This window comes from Pongo pygmaeus, chromosome 5 (genome assembly GCF_028885625.2).
Source record: "Pongo pygmaeus isolate AG05252 chromosome 5, NHGRI_mPonPyg2-v2.0_pri, whole genome shotgun sequence".
In the NCBI taxonomy this organism is placed as follows: Eukaryota; Metazoa; Chordata; class Mammalia; order Primates; family Hominidae; genus Pongo; species Pongo pygmaeus.
The window spans coordinates 156668-175414 of record NC_072378.2 but is presented as its reverse complement, the minus strand read 5'-3'; the positions used below and the strand labels follow the sequence as shown (position 1 = coordinate 175414).

The window sequence follows — 18747 nt, the reverse complement described above, 5'->3', positions numbered from 1 at the left end:
GCTAGGAAGAGTACAAGATGCTATGAATGCTATTTTGGGAAACCCCAACCCCCAACAAATTACCCAAATAATGGGGTCCGATCTAATCCAACCAAAAGCAACCAAGTCACAAAGTTCCTTAGTTCCTTCCTAAGTAAAAATGGGAGCCTCCTTATTTAGATCCCCTGGATTTCACAGGACATGTTCCATGGGGGTCTCAGTAGGAGGCACATCACATAAGCAAGCACATACAATGTTTCCTGGCTCACAAAGGCTGATACATGTCTGCACAATACGGCTCTCAAGCCTTTATTCCGACAACACAACTGTGAAGCTTCCAGAGGGGAATAAAGTGTGCTAAGTTTTCTAAACTTGCATGGCCACATCCAACAATATGAATACCCTCTCTCGCTTAGTCTCCATCACAATAAAGGCAGAACTAGAGTTTCCAAAAGCCCTTTGTAATTGATGCTAAGTACCCCAGAGCTTTAAACTCATTGAGATGTTTGTTGGAAACGACCCAAAGAAGTATCCGCAGGGTAGTGCCCAATACATCGCTTCACAGCAGCAGGGCTTGCAGGACACCTGCATGGATGTAGCAGGACTAAAACCCTTCCATTGTAGACAGTAGTGATCTTCCCACTTCCTACCAAGCCCCAGCCTGGGGCTGCCCAGAGAAGCCAGCAGCCGTTCAATAAATACGCATGGTTTTGAAGATCTCAGAAAATAAAGGAGGCCCAGCTCTCTCCTCTCCCACCATTTATCCCTTCACCCTCACTTAGGGGCTCTCACCAGCCGGGGGGTCAGCTCACTGCATTTGCTTGACCCCGCACAGTCTCCCCGCTCACCTTCATCCCTGCCCCATTTCTCTCCCAGGATCAGGGCTGGCAAAACACGGAGCTGCTGAAGCACCAAACCCGTCCGCTAATTCCCCACCAACTCCAAACACATCATTTCCCTGACTCATCTCAGGCTGCGTGAGGACACAGCTTCTGGATCTGGATTTGAAACTCAACACAGAAGACTGCCTTTGTGCCCCAGGCAGACAGCTAAACAAAGATTTGGAACTTCTAAGACTATAACTTAATGTGAGCGCCACCAATTCAAATAACTTTTGGCCCCACTTTTCCCCACTGTGCAATCAGAGGCTATTGTTTTAATTTTTAAAATAAGAATATATCATAAATTACTTGTGAAATTAAAGATTGATAAAATGCTAAGAGAGGCAATACTAATACATTATGCTACAAAACAGTGGCATAACAATAAATATAAAATCACATGCAAGTACTTATTATGAAGCTAAGATAATAATAGCACCCGGAGACTACAATAGGATGTCTCCAAGTAAAAGCCGTCCCAGTGAAGAAAAGGGGTAGCACTTCTCTCTCTCTCTTTTTTTAAAGACAGAATTTGTCCTTACAGACTGAGCTACACAGGGAATAAAAAAGAATGTGTAGTGTCTTGTGTTGGGAACACAGTTTGCCCACAGCTCTGAGGTTTGACACAATCAGCGGGCTCTTTATACCTGGGTTACAACCCCACCTGCTTTACTCGTTAGCCTGTGGTTTCCCGAGTGATAAGGGCTGGAGCTCTTTGATTTCTAACACTGACAGATCTCCTATCTACACAGAAGTTACAATGTGAGCAGATTTAAGGGTCATGTGCACACATGACAGTGTGTTCCATTAAATGGAGTATAAAGCAGGGAGGCAGGCCTGGGGCTGAGGGTGGAGAGGGCATCTCTGCAATTTATTAAAATAAAGGAAACCTCAAGCCTCATCTTGTGATTTAAGAGGAAGTCAATCATGACCAGTTTGCAGTTTAACTTACCATCTTGGCCATAGCTTGGCTGTATTTTAAATACAAACTATTGTTGACAGATTAAAAAATGGAGTGGTTATTTTCAAAGGAACTGTTAGACTCCAAAAAAATGTTTTGTTGTTGTTGTTATTTCCAATAAAATCATGCTGGAACACAAATTACAGCACCTTAGCAAAAAAAAAAAAATTGTGAGCTAAACAATACAAGGAAGTAGGAGCTCGGAGATCTGGAGAAATTAATTGAGGTTTGTTCACCACCTATGATTCTCTGGTACTACAATGTTTAGTAGAATCATTTATTATTCTACATTCTCATCAGTTTTAGCTTGCTTTATACTAACTAAAATCTGGCAGCCCTAATGGCTAAAGAAAATAGATACATTTAAAATAAAAAACATTACCTACTCTTGCCTAATATAAATTTAAATGAAAACAGCCTGAACCAGGATTCTCTCTTTCAGAACAAGCCACCCCTCCCTTTCCAACACCCCACCCTAAAATAGAAAAACACATACACATCACAACCACACAGCATTATTTTCTAAAAGGAGGTAACTCGGGCTCTGTCAAGGCCAATAAACATAAATAGATTTTACCTCTAGCCAACAGCTCAAACCGTCCATTAGGGTAAATTTAAAGATGTTTTTGGAATTAGTGCACAAGCAGACACACCCTGTTTACCCCAAAAACCTAAAACACAACAGCTTCTACACCGAGAGTCTCCACATTAGGGCGGCCCTGGGAAACCTCCAGGGATGATTTCAGTGGTAGCTATCTGAGCTTAAATGGGACAAAATCAGGAAATGAGCAGGATGAATTTTTTTGGATTTTAAAACAAGAGATAATTCTGAAAAGAATGAAAATGGGGTTTAAATGTCCTTAAGGTCCAGAGGGAAATGCAGCATCAGCTTATTCCTAGGCATTTAGCCAAGAAAGCCGAAGTGGCAATGCAGCAGGAGTGTGATCAGAAAAAGCACATCCCCTCGCGCCACGCTACAGACAGCGTGTTAACATCAACACGGCCTGGACACAATGGGCACACCGCCAGAGATCACAGGAGGACGTTCGCATTGGAGAGAACCTGGTTGCCTTCATTAATGTCATAGGCACTCCCACGGAATACAAATGAGGACACCCACACACGCCCCACGGTGCTCTCTTACCTCCAACATAGGCCTGGCACTATCGTGGACAGAGAGAATATGTGTCACCTTGTTCTTGCTCAATTGTTCCGCATCTCTGGCATCTGTCAGAGAAGAAAGGGGATGGACATTTTGATATCTTTGCAAGTTAATTGCTCCTAAAGTCTAACCAGAAAAAAAAAAACCCACAAAATGACTTGCATATTTCTTTCCTGAAACTTCGTAACTGACCATACATGTAGGGAATTTAGGGCTACTGCTTTCATATATTTTGCCTAACTTTCTTTCTTTTTTTTTTTTTTTTTTGAGGCGAGTCTTGCTATGTTGCCCAGGCTGGAGTGCAGTGTCGCGATCTGGGCTCACTGCAAGCTCCGCCTCCCGGGTTCACGCCATTCTCCTGCCTCAGCCTCCCGAGTAGCTGGGACTACAGGCGCCCACCACCACGCCTGGCTAATTTTTTTTTGTATTTTCAGTAGAGACGGGGTTTCACTGTGTTAGCCAGGATGGTCTTGATCTCCTGACCTCGTGAGCCGCCCGCCTTGGCCTCCCAAAGTGCTGGAATTACAGGTGTGAGCCACTGCACCCAGCCTTGCCTAACTTTATTTCTGATTGTCTCATCTTTTGACCCAGAGTGAGAAAGAAAAAAACTTTCTATGAGGAAGAAGAGTCCCATTAAATGATCAGGCACAGAAAGGCCTCTGTAATATAACAGCAGTCTCCTCTCACTCCCCCTTGAGCTAAATGGTTACCTTGAAGCCATCTGCTATGTGGTCCCTAGACTGATGCCAAGTAGCCATAAAATGCCATACATCATAGTTCAATATTGTATAGCCAGTCACTAGCCAATGTTATTTCTATAAACCAATGAGAATTCCTGCTGAACAATTTTTTGTAATCACCACTCTCCTTATTCGTCTTTTTTTCTTTAAAAACTTGAGCCCCTATTTTACTCTCCGGGGCACTCCCCAAGGCAACCTGAAAGTGTGTTTCAGGCTACAGTCCTCAAGCTTGGCTCAAATAAATTCTCTGTATTAATTTTGCCTCAGCTTCTTCCTTTTAGGCAACAAAAGTGTTAATCTAGAAATTGAAATGCACTTAGATTAATAAACGTTGTAATCATGATGGATTACATGGATTACATCATCAAGAAGGTAAATTTACGAGACCATTTTGTAGTCAGCATTTGTAAGAGATGACCTTAGGTCAGTCTTTTTGCATGAGACACATAATATTAGGGATATTTAAAATTTTTTTTTTAAATTCAATGGCCTCTTAATGATGAGAATTCTTAAAAAGCTAACTACAAAACCACTAACTCTAGAAGACAAAGGAACCTGCCCATTACTTCTTTCCCCAGATGTCAAAAGCAGGGACAGTTCTGGATTCAGACAGGACTGTGGTTTACATCATCTATATTCACTTCAAAGCACAATTAAAAAATGAAACTTTTTCTGGAAATTCCAAACAGAACTGTCTATCAGCTATCAGCTGGCTATTAAATTATCTCCACATGAAACTAAGAAGATAACAAAATTATATTCCCTTCCAATGTTCCTACCTGCAAAAGGAAGACCAAATGGTGTGATCCCCTGAAGTGGAACCCTTCTACTAATCTACAAAACAGGGGGCCAGCAGAAAATGAGGAGGTCCACTTCCCTACACCCCCATCCCAGCCTGGCCAAGCTTTTCTAAATGATACAGGAGAAATGGATCGAAAGGCAAATGTTTAGGCCGGGCATGGTGACTCACACCTGTAATCCCGGAACTTTGGGAGGCCGTGACAGGCGGATTACCTGAGGTCAGGAGTGCGAGACCAGCCTGGTCAACATGGCGAAACCACGGCTCTACTAAAATTACAAAAATTAGCTGGGCATGGTGGTGTGCACCTGTAAACCCCACTACTCAGGAGGCTGAGGTAGGAGAATCGCTTGAACCCAGGAGGCGGAGGTTGCAGTGAGCCGAGATCGCCCCACTGAACTCCAGCCTGGGCAACAGAGCGAGATTCCATCTCAAACAAAACAAAACGAAACAAAACAACAAAGACAGGCAAATGTTTAATTATCATGGTTCTGGAGACTATTTCATGGCATGGGAAAATGCTCAGGGTATAATGTAAAGCAGGTACCAAACCATAAATACGACACAAACCCAACGTATAAAAATGCAGAGACAAACACACGGCAGGGAGCATGGCGGGACTGGTACAAAGACAGCCCCAGCTCAGAGACGGAATTACAAGGGTTTTCTTCCTTCTTTACAGTTTGTGTGTGTGTGTGTGTGTGTGTGTGTGTGTATGTGTGTTCTACATGAGTGGCTCTAAAGTTTAACACCCTATGAACTACCAAGAGGCTAGTCAGAAAGATCTACCCTGGGGCTGAGGAATCTCCATTTCTAACAAGCCTTGATCATGAAGCAGAAATCAAGAAACGTTGTTCTAAACATTCAGCAATGTCGGGAAGAAAAATTTAGGTAATATTAAAATACCAGTTTTAAGACTCTTTTCATTGCTCCAACCTCTCAGGCTTCAAATTCCAGGCTATTGCTTTCCCAGATTCAAATTTTTGAGCTTCAAATTTAGGGCTATTGTTTTCAAGTATTTTGTCTAAGTTTATTTCTGACCGGCTCATCTTTTGACCCAAAGTGAGAAAGAAAAAACCTTTTTATACGAGGAACATGAGCCCTTTAAGTTATCAGGCTCAGAAACGCATCTATAATACAATGGCAGTCTCCTCTCACTCCTCCTTGAGCTAAATAAATAGTTACCTCAAAGCCACCTGCTATGGATGGCAGCCATCTACATAGCCCATGGGGACTCACTGACAACCCCGAACCCCTCACAAGTTGGGGTACCAGCAAGGCTAGCTTAGAATTAATTAGGCAGAAGCTAGAATCGTTTTGGAAGCCACAGGCAGCCAGTTCCCACATTCACACCAAAATGGGATTTTCCAATCGCCACCAGCATGGACATTTTAGACAAGCAGTGAAACAGACAAAGCCACAGCTTCGGCACTCACAGAACCTGGAGGAGGTGGGGCAGGGACCCAGTAGAGGCAGGGCAGCCTGACAGTGCTAGCTCATCTGACCCTCCCACCTGGCTCCTCCAGACACCCATTCCACCTGGCATTTGAATGTCAACAATCCATATTTGTTTCAATCTACTTTTCTCCTTTCACAACAGCTTTATTGAGATATAATTCATATACCCTAATATGGACCCTGATCAGGTATATGATTCAATGGTTTCATACATTCACAAGGCTGTGCAATCATCACGATATATAACTTTAGAACATTTTCTTCACCCAGTAAATATGCTTTGATAATACAGAGTGAATCTTTTTAAAGTGGCCTGGGAAAAAAAAGTATACATTTCTGAATAGAGAAGACCACTCGATATCACCCAACAGCCCACTGCCTGCTGGACTCCAAAGCACAGGGAAGCACTCTGGGGCCAGCGCGTCCCCTCTTCCTCACTGCACGCCAACACCATGTTCCCTGATGCATCCTTTCCCGTAAGGCACAGGCTCTGCCACTTACTTGAGAGTTCATAAAATGCTTAATCAAACCTGCTGGGTGATGACACTGGAACTTTAATTCTTACAGACTTCCCATTATTGATTGTCCTGGAAGGCGACCCACAACCATGAGCAGCGAGGTAATGAGCTGGGAATCCAGCTGTAAGGGTCAGGGTGGAGTTCCCTAATGTGCACAGACACAAGCTTGTATATTTCAAACTAGCTCCTCCTGAGCACAAACCTACAGGGCAGAACTTAGCGCTCTGGTGCTCAACATGGGGTCCTCCGACCGGCAGCACAGCATCACCTGGAGCTGACCCCACCCCAGGTCTACTTGATCACCTGGAGCTGACCCCACCCCAGGTCTACTTGATCAGAACATGCACTTTAAGAAGAATCCCAGAAGGTCCTGTGCACCCTAACACCGAGCCCTGGAGGGAATGACCTTTGGCCTGGTGCCAGTGGGCCCCTCCCCAGCTGGCAGTCCCAAATGCAACAGGTTAGTAATTCATAAAACCGACAGGAAGGTCACCAGTTAGAATTCATGTGGAAAAAATAAGTCTGGATGGACATATGCTGACCTATTAAACATGGTGATTTTGTCTCAGTAAGCTGACAGCAGACTACCTCTGACCAGGCTGGCCTTGTCCAAACAACTGGGTACCCACCAGGACTGTCTGTCTTACTGGCAGACACAGAACACAAGCTCAAGACTGCGAACATGGTCTCAATGCACACCACTCACGTACACACAGTACCTAAGAGTGCTCCCACTTTTCTAGAATTCTGTGGACATCTTCAAACAATGAGGGCTTCCTCTATCAGCTGACATCCACTGTTGCTGGTGCCAAGTTGTAAGGAAGCCACGGACCCACCCTCCGGTCCAGGGAGGGGCTGCTCTCTCTGGCTTCCACTCCCTGCCTTCCCTCCTGGCGTCTGGGCAAAGCTGCCTGCTGCATCCTGGAGCCTCAACAGAGAGGCTCTCACAAAGCATCGAAGACCCAAAGAGCGGGCTCCAGAGCTGGGTTTGTTTGTGGTTCTTCTCCAGGAGGAAAAATCACCAGGTGCTGCAAAACCATTTGTGGATTCATTACAAAGTCTTTTTTTTTTTTTTTTTTTTTTAAGGGTTGCAGAGTGACAGGCGAGGGATCCTACTGACAGGAAGGAGGGAAGAGGAGAAGGAAGGAAGGGAGGAAGAGAAGTGGGGAGGGAAGAGAGCAAACGGGAAGGGGAAGACACGGGAGGGGAGGAAGGAGAAGGGACAGAAGAAGGGAGTGACTGTTTATGTTCCTTTCTACTCTACTGGTTCTTGTGTTACAAGAGGCACATATTACTCGTGATTTTAAAAGAGCAGGATAAATGACTATATGAGATGCCAAGCAAGAGCACAGATGACAGCTGGATTCACCGCCCAGGAAAAAAGAAAGAGGCCACATTCCACATTGGGTTTCTACCCTCGCCAGCCGACGCCACCCAGCTGCCTACTGCAGACCTGGCATCTATCGGGCTCCCATGGCAGTAGCAGTGAGTGTGTGGGTGCTTATTTCTCAAGGCACCAGGTATTGGGCACTGAGCCCACCGAGGGCATCACCCATTGTCTGGGTCAGCCCCACTACAGCCCTGTGAGACAGACGACATCTTCCCAGTCTACACCCCCAGGTGTGTAACTCATGTGAGGACACACACCGGCCCCTTCCTGTTCTGCACCTGCTGTTGGACTCTGATAGCCTGAGGACTGGGACGCTGGTCCACATTCAACTCCCTGCACATCGTGTGTTCCCGACAAGCTTGTGCAATGAACAAGTGAATTCACAGCACAATTGGGGAAAATACTTCCTCTCCTTCGAGCCACTCGCCAATTCACTGTACTTTCATTCCTTTCTTTTAGATAAGTCTTGTACCTGGAAAGCGTTTAATAAATATTTGGCTAACGAGTGAATAAAACACAACCTCATACCAATATCAGAATAACTTAAGGTAATAACAGCATTAACCCTATGAACAAGGAGAGGTGGCGGGCTGTTTACAACACTCTCATAGACGAAACCACAAAGCACAAGATCCAGGAACTTGCAAGGAGTCCTATGTCATTGAATATTTAGAAAACAGGTATAGCTTGTAGTGTGAAAAGAGTTTTAAATATTTCCTTAAAGCTGTCCTTCCAAAAAAGGTAACCTTTCATGATTAAGGCTACAACTCTCACATACCTTTGTCAGAAGTGTTGAATTTGGTTCATATTTATTAAAATTTTTAATTTCAAGCCTTTCATCTAGTAATTCTACTTCTAAGAACTTATCCTAAACTCTGTTCTCAAAGACACTCCCTTTCCCCAAGAAAACAGCTAATAACTCACTAAATAACTCCGACGTTTGCTACATTAATGTATCCCGGCCTCCTCACCACAAAGGGTTTGCTGCTTTTTCAGAACTACAAAGCTTACTAATTTAGCAAGTCCAGTACTATTTTTAACATGTTCTCATAGCAATTAGCAGCTCTCTGTGCTCAATTCTCTTTGAGGCCTATTAGTGAGCTGGGGGGATATGGGGGTGTGTATGGAAATAGACATTATAGAGAAGTAATAAAGATTATTTGTACAATCAATTTGAATCTGAACTTAGAAATTTCAGCAACATCCAGAAAGCCAACAGGAGTGGCCATGTTCTGGCTTGTTAGGGAAGGGAGGAGCATTAGCTGCCTATGACACGGTCTGGCTCTGTCCAACCTAACGTGAGTGGGGACCTGCCTGCCAGCTTCCCAGGTCTCTCCCATCCTATAAGGGCCCCTCATCTCTATCTTCCCACCTCATCTCAGTGATTCACTTACACAAACTCTGAATGTCACCTGGCAGGGGGACTTGGCCCCTCCCTGGAGGCCGACAAGCCCAGTGACCACCGTGCTCCAGAGCTGAGTGAAAATAGAGTCAAGAGCTGACAGTAAATCAATCGGTACTGAACAAGTGGCAGGAAATGTGTGAGAAGAGAAGCACCAGATGAGAAGAATCTGCCAGAGATGAAATTGTCACTCTTGTTTCCCGGGTGACTTAAAAAGAATGGGCTTCTGAAAATTCCTCAACAGTAACTAAAAAATGAAAGTTGTAAAAGGTTATAAATAAGTCACGTGATTGCTAAATGTGCCTGTTGCCCAACACCTTTCGATGATAATGTTCCAACGGGTGTGGAGAGCTCAAAGGAGAACCAGTGCAGAGCTGGAGCGGGCACAGCCTCACACCACTCCATCAGGTGACGGCCAAGGGGCTGCGGTGCACCCAGCAAGGGGCTTGGGTGCAAGTGGGGGCCACTCCCAGAACAGACTGTAGACTGAGTCTATACTTTGCCTGTCAGTCTCACACATGAGAAGTCTAAAGCTGATCTTTTAAAAAGTGAACTCACTTTTGGTGGAAACAGTCCAAGTGTCCACGAACAAATAAATGGAAGCAAAATGAGGCCTATGCACACAATGGAGTATTATTCAGCTTTAAGAAGGAAGGCCATTCAGACACACACTACAACATGGATGAACTGTGACACTGTGCTCCGTAAAATAAGCCAGTCCCCAAAGCACAAATACTGTATGATTTCACTAAGAGGAGGTTCCGAGAGTCGTCAGATTCATAGAGGCAGAAAGCAGAATGGTGGCTGCCCGGGGCTGGGAGGAGGGATGGGGAGTTGGTGTTTTAAGGGAACATGAAAAGTCCTGCAGGATATTGGTGATGGCTGCACAGCAATGCAAATTACTTAAAGCCACTGACCTATACACTTTAAAATGGTCAAGATGACACATTTTATGTTATGTGTATTTTATCACAACAATAAAAAAGCAAGAACTCACCTTTGAAGTTGCCGATGTACAGGCCAGGCAGGATCTAGGAGACAGACAGACACAGACATGAGCATGGCAGACTCTAAGTGGATGGTGTTGCAGAAGGGGGCCTCATCCAGCAGCAGGATCCCTGCAAAGGCCAGGTGCTTCCCCAGTACAGCACCTCTCTGACAGACACGCAGGTGACCCAACATCCCCAGCGGCCTGTGGAAGGCTGTGGGTTGGTGCCCAATGACTCGCTGGGTTTAGGGCCCGGCTTCAACCCCGTCATCCTCATTTGCAGCCCTGCAGTGCTGGTGGGCATTCTGAGGGTCCAAGTCCCCTGCCCCACCTGCCCACCCTGGCCCCACAGCCCTGGGGGCCCCGCAGCTCTGCACTCTGCTGCACGAGGCCACTGCACACACGGCGCCCACCGCACACACGGTGCCCACTGCAGGCGGTTACACTCCCGCCCACCTCACCCTTGGCCTGTCCTGAGCACCGAGTCCAGGGTTGGACCCCAGCTCAGTGATGGCAGCCCTCTGTGTCCCCTGTGTGGCGATGCTGTTGCGAGGGCATGACCAAGTGAAGGCCCATCTTTCTGTTGGGGAAAACTCCTTGGGCAGCAAATGAATCCTGTTGCTCACTGCTGCCTCCCCAGCCCCAGGCCAGGATGACAGTCAACAAGGGGTTGTTAAATAAATGATCCAACCTCCAAATATATGCAAGTTGATGAGAACACATCTTTGTTGCAAAATGTCAACTTCTTCTAAGGCAGTGGTTCTCAAACCAAACTCCCCATCAGAACTCCGGAATCTGTTAAAAATACACATTTCTGGGCAAGCCCTCCTCTCCACCTCCAGCCCCCATATGGAATGATTTAGCAGATCGGCAATGAGAAATGGGGGTGGTTTCACACCCACGATTTGCAAAATAGGATGCAAATTCTTGTCTTGCCAGCACTTTGCATGGACACTCTGAAATTTAAATAAGGACACAGTACCACTCGTTAAAGTATGCTCACTATATCTCTTGCCACGATTTCCAAGCACATACAACCAGCTCGTTTTGGTGACGCTTCACCACAAATCCCTGGATGTCCTAGCCTCGCCCCACTGTCTGCCATCCCCGCAGCTCCCCTATCTTCCTTCACTCCCACTGAGAAAGTCGAAAGAGCCTGTAGTACGGTTCTTCATGTTTGCTGATTTCTTCAAGCACCTTCCTGACCACTGGCTGCTAATGTCTGTGTCTGCACGCCAGCTGCAGAGACAGCCTAGAGTGTCCTCTTTGGCAACAGAGGCAGCAGGGCTGGTGGCACATTCAGTGTCCACTGGCTGTAGCATCAGCATCTTGTGGTAGCCCCAGAAATGCTCTCACTGACCAGTTACAGCATCTGCTCCTGCCAAGGTTGCCCCTGAGTCTGGCTCTCCAGCCTTCCAGGCTGTCTGTCCTGTTCTACCTAAGGTAACCACATTTGGATGCTGTTGCTTACAACCAAGGACCCTGATGCGGGCTTTCAACCTGGAAAAATGCATAAACGCAGAAGAGTGCACAGATCTTGAGGAAAGTCACAGGCACAGCAGGTCTGTTCCTGCCCTGCCTCTAGTACCGAGACCTACCCGCCCTGCTAGGACCAGCTCAACCAGGAACCCTCCAGAGATCACTCCGACAGGAGACTCTGCCTTCTCTGGACTTCACTGCTGCTCATTTGCCATTTACTTCCACGCAGCAGCTCTCCCACTCATGTGCTCCCCTCTGAATTCCTGCAGCAGCTTCCTAGTGAGCTCCCTACCTCCAGACTGAGTGGTCCCTCCAAAGGATTCCTCAAACCGTCTCAAGGTGCAAAGTTGATTGTGTGACTCTTCAGCTTAGGGCTCCATGTAGCTTTCAGGATGAAACCCAAATTCTACACCTTGGCAAGGGAGACCTTTCAGGAGTGGACCCTCAAATGTCTTCAGCCTGAGCCCAAGCCCAAAGGCATTCTCCAATCTCACCCACATCTAAGGAGGTGAGCACGGTGCAACCAACCAACATGGCCATGCAGAGACGCAGGCCAGGGCCCCCAAATTCCAGGCTGTTTTATGGGAAACAGCCCAATTTTCAAATATTGCCAATTAAATTTTAAAAACCACTAAAATACTGTGGTTGACAAACTAAACCCATCTGTGGGCTGACCAGGGCCCATGGACCTCCAGTCTATGATCTCTACCTGCTGCCTGTATCTTCTTTGTAAATATATTTTTGAACTTGATTGGTTCTCCCTTGGGTAGGTACTCAAGTCAATATTTCTCCAATGAATGAGTGAACAGACAATGTGAACAGGGTGAGAGGAAAGAAGAGAGAAAAAATGATGATGAGTGAAGCCTGATGCAAGCCATGCCAGGGAGAGAGAACGCTGCCCCTTTCTGCCCTGAGTGCATTTCCACACGGGAAACGGTGCCTGGCCACACCTGCAGCACGGGCCTGGCGCTGGGCAGAGCAGCACCCGAGGAGCTGCTGCAGCAGCGTGCTGGCAAGGATGGGAAGTCTGACTGAGGAGGCAACTTGTTAAAAGGAATTGAAGATGAGTATTTTACATACATTTTAAATATTTTTAAGTAACGTAAAGAGAAGTAGAAAGCAGGTTGCTCAATCCCTCTCAGTAGTCATAGTATGATTCTCTTCCATATAGAATTACCAACAAGATTAAGCAGGGCTGCTTTCAAGGAGACTAAATAAAAGGCCCATGAATATTTCAACTTCTACACTAGTCAGCTTCATAATTCAGACTTGAAACCCAAAAATTTTGACCCATCTACTTTCACGATATTTTTGTTGCTGGTAATCCCTGAGTACAGAGAAGGAGAACATGAAATACAATCAAATAATTTTCCAGCAGAGAGATGATTTATAGAGGAGACCTGGGAACAACAAGGTGTTCATCTGGAACAACCTGGCCGACCAGTCAGCCCACGCAGGAGCTGAGCTCAAGCCAGAAGCAAGAAAAACAGAGAGAAAACGAAATCACTACCACTGGTAGAAAGCAAGGACAAGGTGGAAAAAAAAGTCTGTAAAGGCAACTTGGGAATGTCTCACTATGCTAAAGTAATCAGCACAGAATTGATGCTAATCATCTTTGGGCCTCTGAAACTGCTGTTCTTTCCCTTTGCTGGGGACGCTGTTCCTGAGTGGCCTCCCACAAGATGACCGTTGCCAGGGAGGTCTCTCCTGACCACCAAACTCCCTGGCACTCTCTCTCTCATATCGCCTTGTTTTATTTTCTTCACCACATTTATCAGTGACGAAATGGCTGTATTCATCTCCTTACTTTCGGACTGATCTTGCAGCAGGGGGTGCATCCCTCTTGTCTCCTAATGTGTCCCTAAAACCTGCCCAGAGTCTAACACACTAAGAGGAAGTCAGTGAATAAATGGTGACGAAACAGCACAGGCCACCGAGGAAGATGGTCTCTGGCATTCCGCAGGTCAAAGATTCCTGTTTTCTGTTAAAGACTGTCTGGGCACAGACAATATAGGCAGAGTCCTTCTGCAGAAGTGCTTTGAAAGCACCCTAAAGATTTTCCACGCTTGATGATCCCTCCTGATGGATAGCTTCACACCCACGCACTACACTGTGCTAACTCCAGCTTCACAGAAATGCAAAAACACAAATCCTCAGCCACAAAAATGCACTTAAGCACAAAAGAATACTGCTTCTAAGGCAGGAAATATTTTGAGTTTATTTTTTAAACATTTATTTTAGTCCTTCAGGATGCATGGCATCTGAGAACCCCACCCAAACTGATGCTGAGAAGTAAATTCCTGAGCAAGCAGCTGCACAAGGCCATGTGTGGGGTGGGGTGGCAGCGGAATCTTAATTCTTTCTATGTCAGAAAGGACTTTCTGGGTTTCAAAGCCAGGCATGAAGGGGAAAACTTTGGTGGATTCCTTGAAGGGTTAAATGTCACAGAGACGTTTTAAATGCCATTTGGCCATGGACTTAACCAGTTTGCATATAGAAAGGGAAGAATATGAGAATACTCTCCTGGGCCCTTAGAACACTGCCTTTAACATCTGTTCTTCAACATGAAATAAAAATGTAATATTAAATGGAGAAAAGAGAGAGCCCTCGGGGGGTGGTGTAGAGGAAAGGAACCAGAGCCCACCGGCACGTGGCCATCTGTCTGTCAGTCCTGCAGCAGTGGCTGAGTGTGCATTTCCTGCAGGAGGCTCCTCTCTAAGCTGCCTGGGACCAATCTGCATGGTAGGGTCTTCGTGTCTTTCATATTAACAACTCACTACAGGATCTAACACAGTGCCTTGACTGTGTTCAATAATAATACGATGAACAGGTGAATGGATGGATGACTGTATTATGCAGGCAACCAAGTCACCTGCTGCCAGGCGGAAACAAATGAATTTAGCAGCACAAAGGTGCCTGATCTTCCAGCCCCTTCCCGTATGAAAACAGAGCTTCTCAACCCTGTAAGCCCCTATTCCATCTTTCGATAACTCTCCAGTTATAGATCACACAGGCCTCAGGAAATTCTGAGAGGAAGAACCCTCAATAGTGGTTCTCAACTGGGGATGATTTCACTCCCCAGGGGATATCTGCCAACGTCAGGGACATTTTTGGTTGTCACAGGTGGGGAGGAGGTGCTACTGGCAACTATTGGGTGAAGATCTGAGATGTTGCTAAACCTCTCATAATCCACATGGCAGTCTCACAAGCAATTATCCTGAAATGTCTACAGGTGCAGCCGTTGAAGAACACCGGTCTATGCCTAGAGGGGACATATTCTCCTTGAATTATAATCCTTTCCCAACTATACTCCCTCATCTTCCTAACAGGGCAAGAGCCATCCTCAAACAAGTGTCAGTCACATCCAAGAACACTCAAAACAGACTGTATTTGCACTTTACAGTTTGGAAAAATGTGTTCTAATAAATTCCCATTTGCTTCTCCCAATAACCCAATTAGTAATTGGGGAAGGTATCATTACCCTCATTTTACAGCCAGTAAGGAGACTGGATTAGCTAACCACCTAAGGTCTTATAGTTCTATACATCTATGAATCCAGGAAGGAAAAAAATGCTGAAGCTTAGAAACATTTAAGTGACTTGTTCAGGATCACACCCATGAAGCAGCAGTGGTGGAGGTGCCCCAAATCAGGCTTTCTGTTAGCCAGCCCCTCTTAGCAACAGTGGGCTCCCCATGGAAACAAGATGCACCCACTGAAGTGAGGCCTCCCAGCACCATGAGAGGCTTCCTGAGAAGCACAGGGATGGCAGCCATTCCCACCAGGCAGGGTGCTTTCAGAGGACACACAGCAGGCAGGAAGGAAGAGGCCACAAGACCAGGCAGGCCGGATGCTTGATGAGCTAAACGAACCCTGGCAGTCAGTGGAAGGCAAGATGCCAACCAGAGGGTCCTCATATCGTGCCCTAGAATGCAAGGCCTCAGCCCACTTTTAGGCTGATCAAGATAAAGACTTCTCGCACATGAGAAGCATTTGGGGCAGCCTTCTCTGACATAATGTTTGGCTAGAGACTACTCGCTTGTTTTGTTTTTAATGGGGTATTGTAGTACTGAAGACTAATAAGTAGACAGGATAGGAGTTTTGTTTATAGGCTCTCCCCCAAAAGATTTGAGGGTTCAGACTCGAGAGAACTTTGAGTCAACTAGGAGTTTTCAAAGGCTCCACAGGAACACGACATTTGCATGCAACACCCTGTTTAGTTTAACGCTAATCTTACCAGAGACATTTACTAGACTAATATCTTAGCAGCGTGGTGAGGCACTCTGCATTGTGGCTGAGCCAGACTGTGGCTTTGAGTCCAGGCTATGCTACTCACCAGCTGGGTGACCCTGGCAGTTCCCTTAGCCTCTGTGTACAACCAGAAAACAGGCATGAAAATAACAGGATCTACTTCATGGAGTTGTGGCTTACTCTATGTGGTAAAGAACTCAAAACACACCATAAACTCATTGGCGATTATAATTTTGGCCAGTGTGGGGCATCTACCTAGGAATTGCACACACAAACAAAAACAATAAAAAAATAGTTTTAGTTTCTTGCCTGTAATTACCCCCTTCCTTATCAATGTCAAACATAAAGGAAGAGAGGAGGTGATTTTGGCTATTTGACAAGTAATCGAAGCTATGAGGAGCTTTTCAAGTTACTTTTTAGGAATTTTAAAACTTACTTGGGATGAATTAGCATCTCAGCTCAAAGGAAAGACTTTTCCTATCTTCAAAATCAGTGGAGACTGGGGTCCAAACCCAGTTCTGCCCTGCCTAGCATTACTTATGCTACCTAACCTCTCCAAATCTCCATTCCCCAATCTGGGCAAATATAAGGTCGTTTGACCTCATAGGGCTACCGTGAAGCTGAGATTTTATAAAGTGTTAAAAAAAAAATGGTTCACAACTGTGTTGTTGTTGGGTTTTTTTTTTTTTTTTTTTTTTGAAACAGGGTCTCGCTCTGTCGCTCAGGCTGGAGTGCAGTGGCACAATCACGACTCGCTCCAGCCTAGACTTCCCGGGCTGAGGTGATTCTCCCACCTCAGCCTCCCAAGTAGCTCGGACTACAGGAACAAGCCACCACACACTCGGCTGATTTTTTTTTTTTTTTTTTTTTTTTGTATTTTTGGTAGAAACAGGGTTTTGCCATGTTGCCCAGGCTGGTTCCAAACTCCTGGACTCAAGCAGTCCACCTGCCTCAACCTCCCAAAGTGTGGTGATTACAGGCACGAGCCACCATGCCCAGTCCTACCTTCATTTCCTCATCTTTAATTTTCTAGACGATAAAAGCCTTTTTCCCCTCCATCTTCTGTATAATCTGCTGCGTATACCTAACGGAAACGGGCACAATATTCTGCCGTACAGGAGACCGGAATGTACTGACAAGAAGAGCTACCACAGGGATGTGAATGATAAAAACTGCTGTCCCAAAGCAGTCAGAATGCAGTCTGCACCGTTTAGACCAGAAATGCTCTTTTGCCAAAAATGACCAATGTGTACCAGATTGGAAAGAAATCTTGTCCCAGTAACCTCAGGGCACACACATTCCAAGTTATGTCAGTTCCAACATATTTATAAACGTTCTTAGAAAAGGATTTCTAGGGTTAGCACCTTCCACTGATTCTGCAAATCAACCATTCTTCTTTTTTTACAGATGAAGCCTCGTTCCAAGTCACACAGTAATATATGGAAAAGTTCTAGTTAAGTTTCTTAAGTTACTGGCCTCCCAAGATCTACTTTGCCACTAATGAACCTTGTGATTTGGGGTAGTTCCTCCTGATCTCACGTTAAACATGTTTACTGCAGCAGGACTCCTTGCCTGGGCTGAACGCCCCTTCTAGGTCACTTTCATCCCATCTTCTTCTTTCCCCACTTTTCTGAAATTGCCTATTTTATCCTCTGGAGCCTCTACTCCTCCCTACCTTGTGTTTGTTCTCTCTCTCAGTCCCACACACATACACACCCTGTGTTGTGCAACACAGCAGCCATTAGCCACAGTGACTATCGAGTACTTCAAATGTGGCTAGTCCAAAATGAGATGTGATTTAGGCATAAAATACACGCTAGACTTTGAAGGTTAAGGGATCTGGGGGTCCCGAGATTTTTCCTTTCACAAAGACATAGTAAAAAACATGGAATCGTCCATGAATAACTTTATATATTGGTTACATGTTGAAACAATAGTTTTAATATATTGTTAAATAAAATATGTTATTAAAATTAATTTCACCGGTTTATTTTTTAATGTGGCTACTGGAACATTTTAAGTTACATATATGGCTCGCATCATATTAGTGCTGGACAAGTGTTGATCTACACTGAAGGTTCTGTGAAGGATCTTTGGGTCATTTACCACTGCACTCCCTTTTCCTCCCTCCCCACACACTAGCACAACACCTGGCTCATAGTATGTATATAATCAATAAGTGTTGAAGCAGGAAAGTCTCTAAATCTCTCTATACATATATTTCTTCATTTATACACTGTGAGTCTCTATTCACAAGATAATAAAAGTCAAGAAATTGATTACCCATTTTGAAAGGTAAAAAGTATATGAATATTACTGCTTTTGTTGAAAAGCATGAAAATAACGTTGATCCCTTAGGCTACCATCTGTATTCCTAAATATATTTTTTGAATTGTATTACACAAATACTGTAAAATTAAATGCTGAAAACGGTGGAGAGTGAACAGCTCAAGTGGGAAAAGCTGTAGAAACAGCCAAAGGAAAGCTGAGATATCACCACCAATGGGAAGGCAAACGGAGCCCACAAACTTATGATGACCATCTTTATTGTTCTGTTTTAATTTAAAAAGCAGAAGGCTCGTGGTGCTGATGGATTCCAGTGCTCATGGGAATATAATACAAGTATTTATCCAAGAGAGAGATAGTCTGTTTCCAAACTTGATCACTCGCCAAAAAAAAAAAAAAGTGAATACAATTCTCTTTACCAAAATACCCCAGTATTGATATGCAGGCCCCAAACA

General features: G+C 45.1%; 1 protein-coding gene across 11 annotated transcripts in view; it reads right to left on the bottom strand.

The window, feature by feature from the left end:
- The window catches only part of DUSP22 (dual specificity phosphatase 22), a 74258-nt gene that overhangs the window by 53771 nt on the left and 1740 nt on the right, over window positions 1-18747 (bottom strand). For 7 of the 11 annotated variants that reach the window (XM_054491030.2, XM_054491031.2, XM_063665716.1 and 4 more), the window contains exons 2-3: window positions 10288-10321; window positions 2966-3048 (exon numbers count right to left, since the gene is read on the bottom strand). The exons of 3 other annotated variants lie outside the window; for them this stretch is intronic. In XM_054491030.2, coding sequence (XP_054347005.1) covers window positions 2966-3048; window positions 10288-10321 — 117 coding nt within the window. The remainder of the gene's footprint in view (window positions 1-2965; window positions 3049-10287; window positions 10322-18747) is intronic. One more of the 11 variants, XM_063665719.1, reaches the window with a different exon arrangement.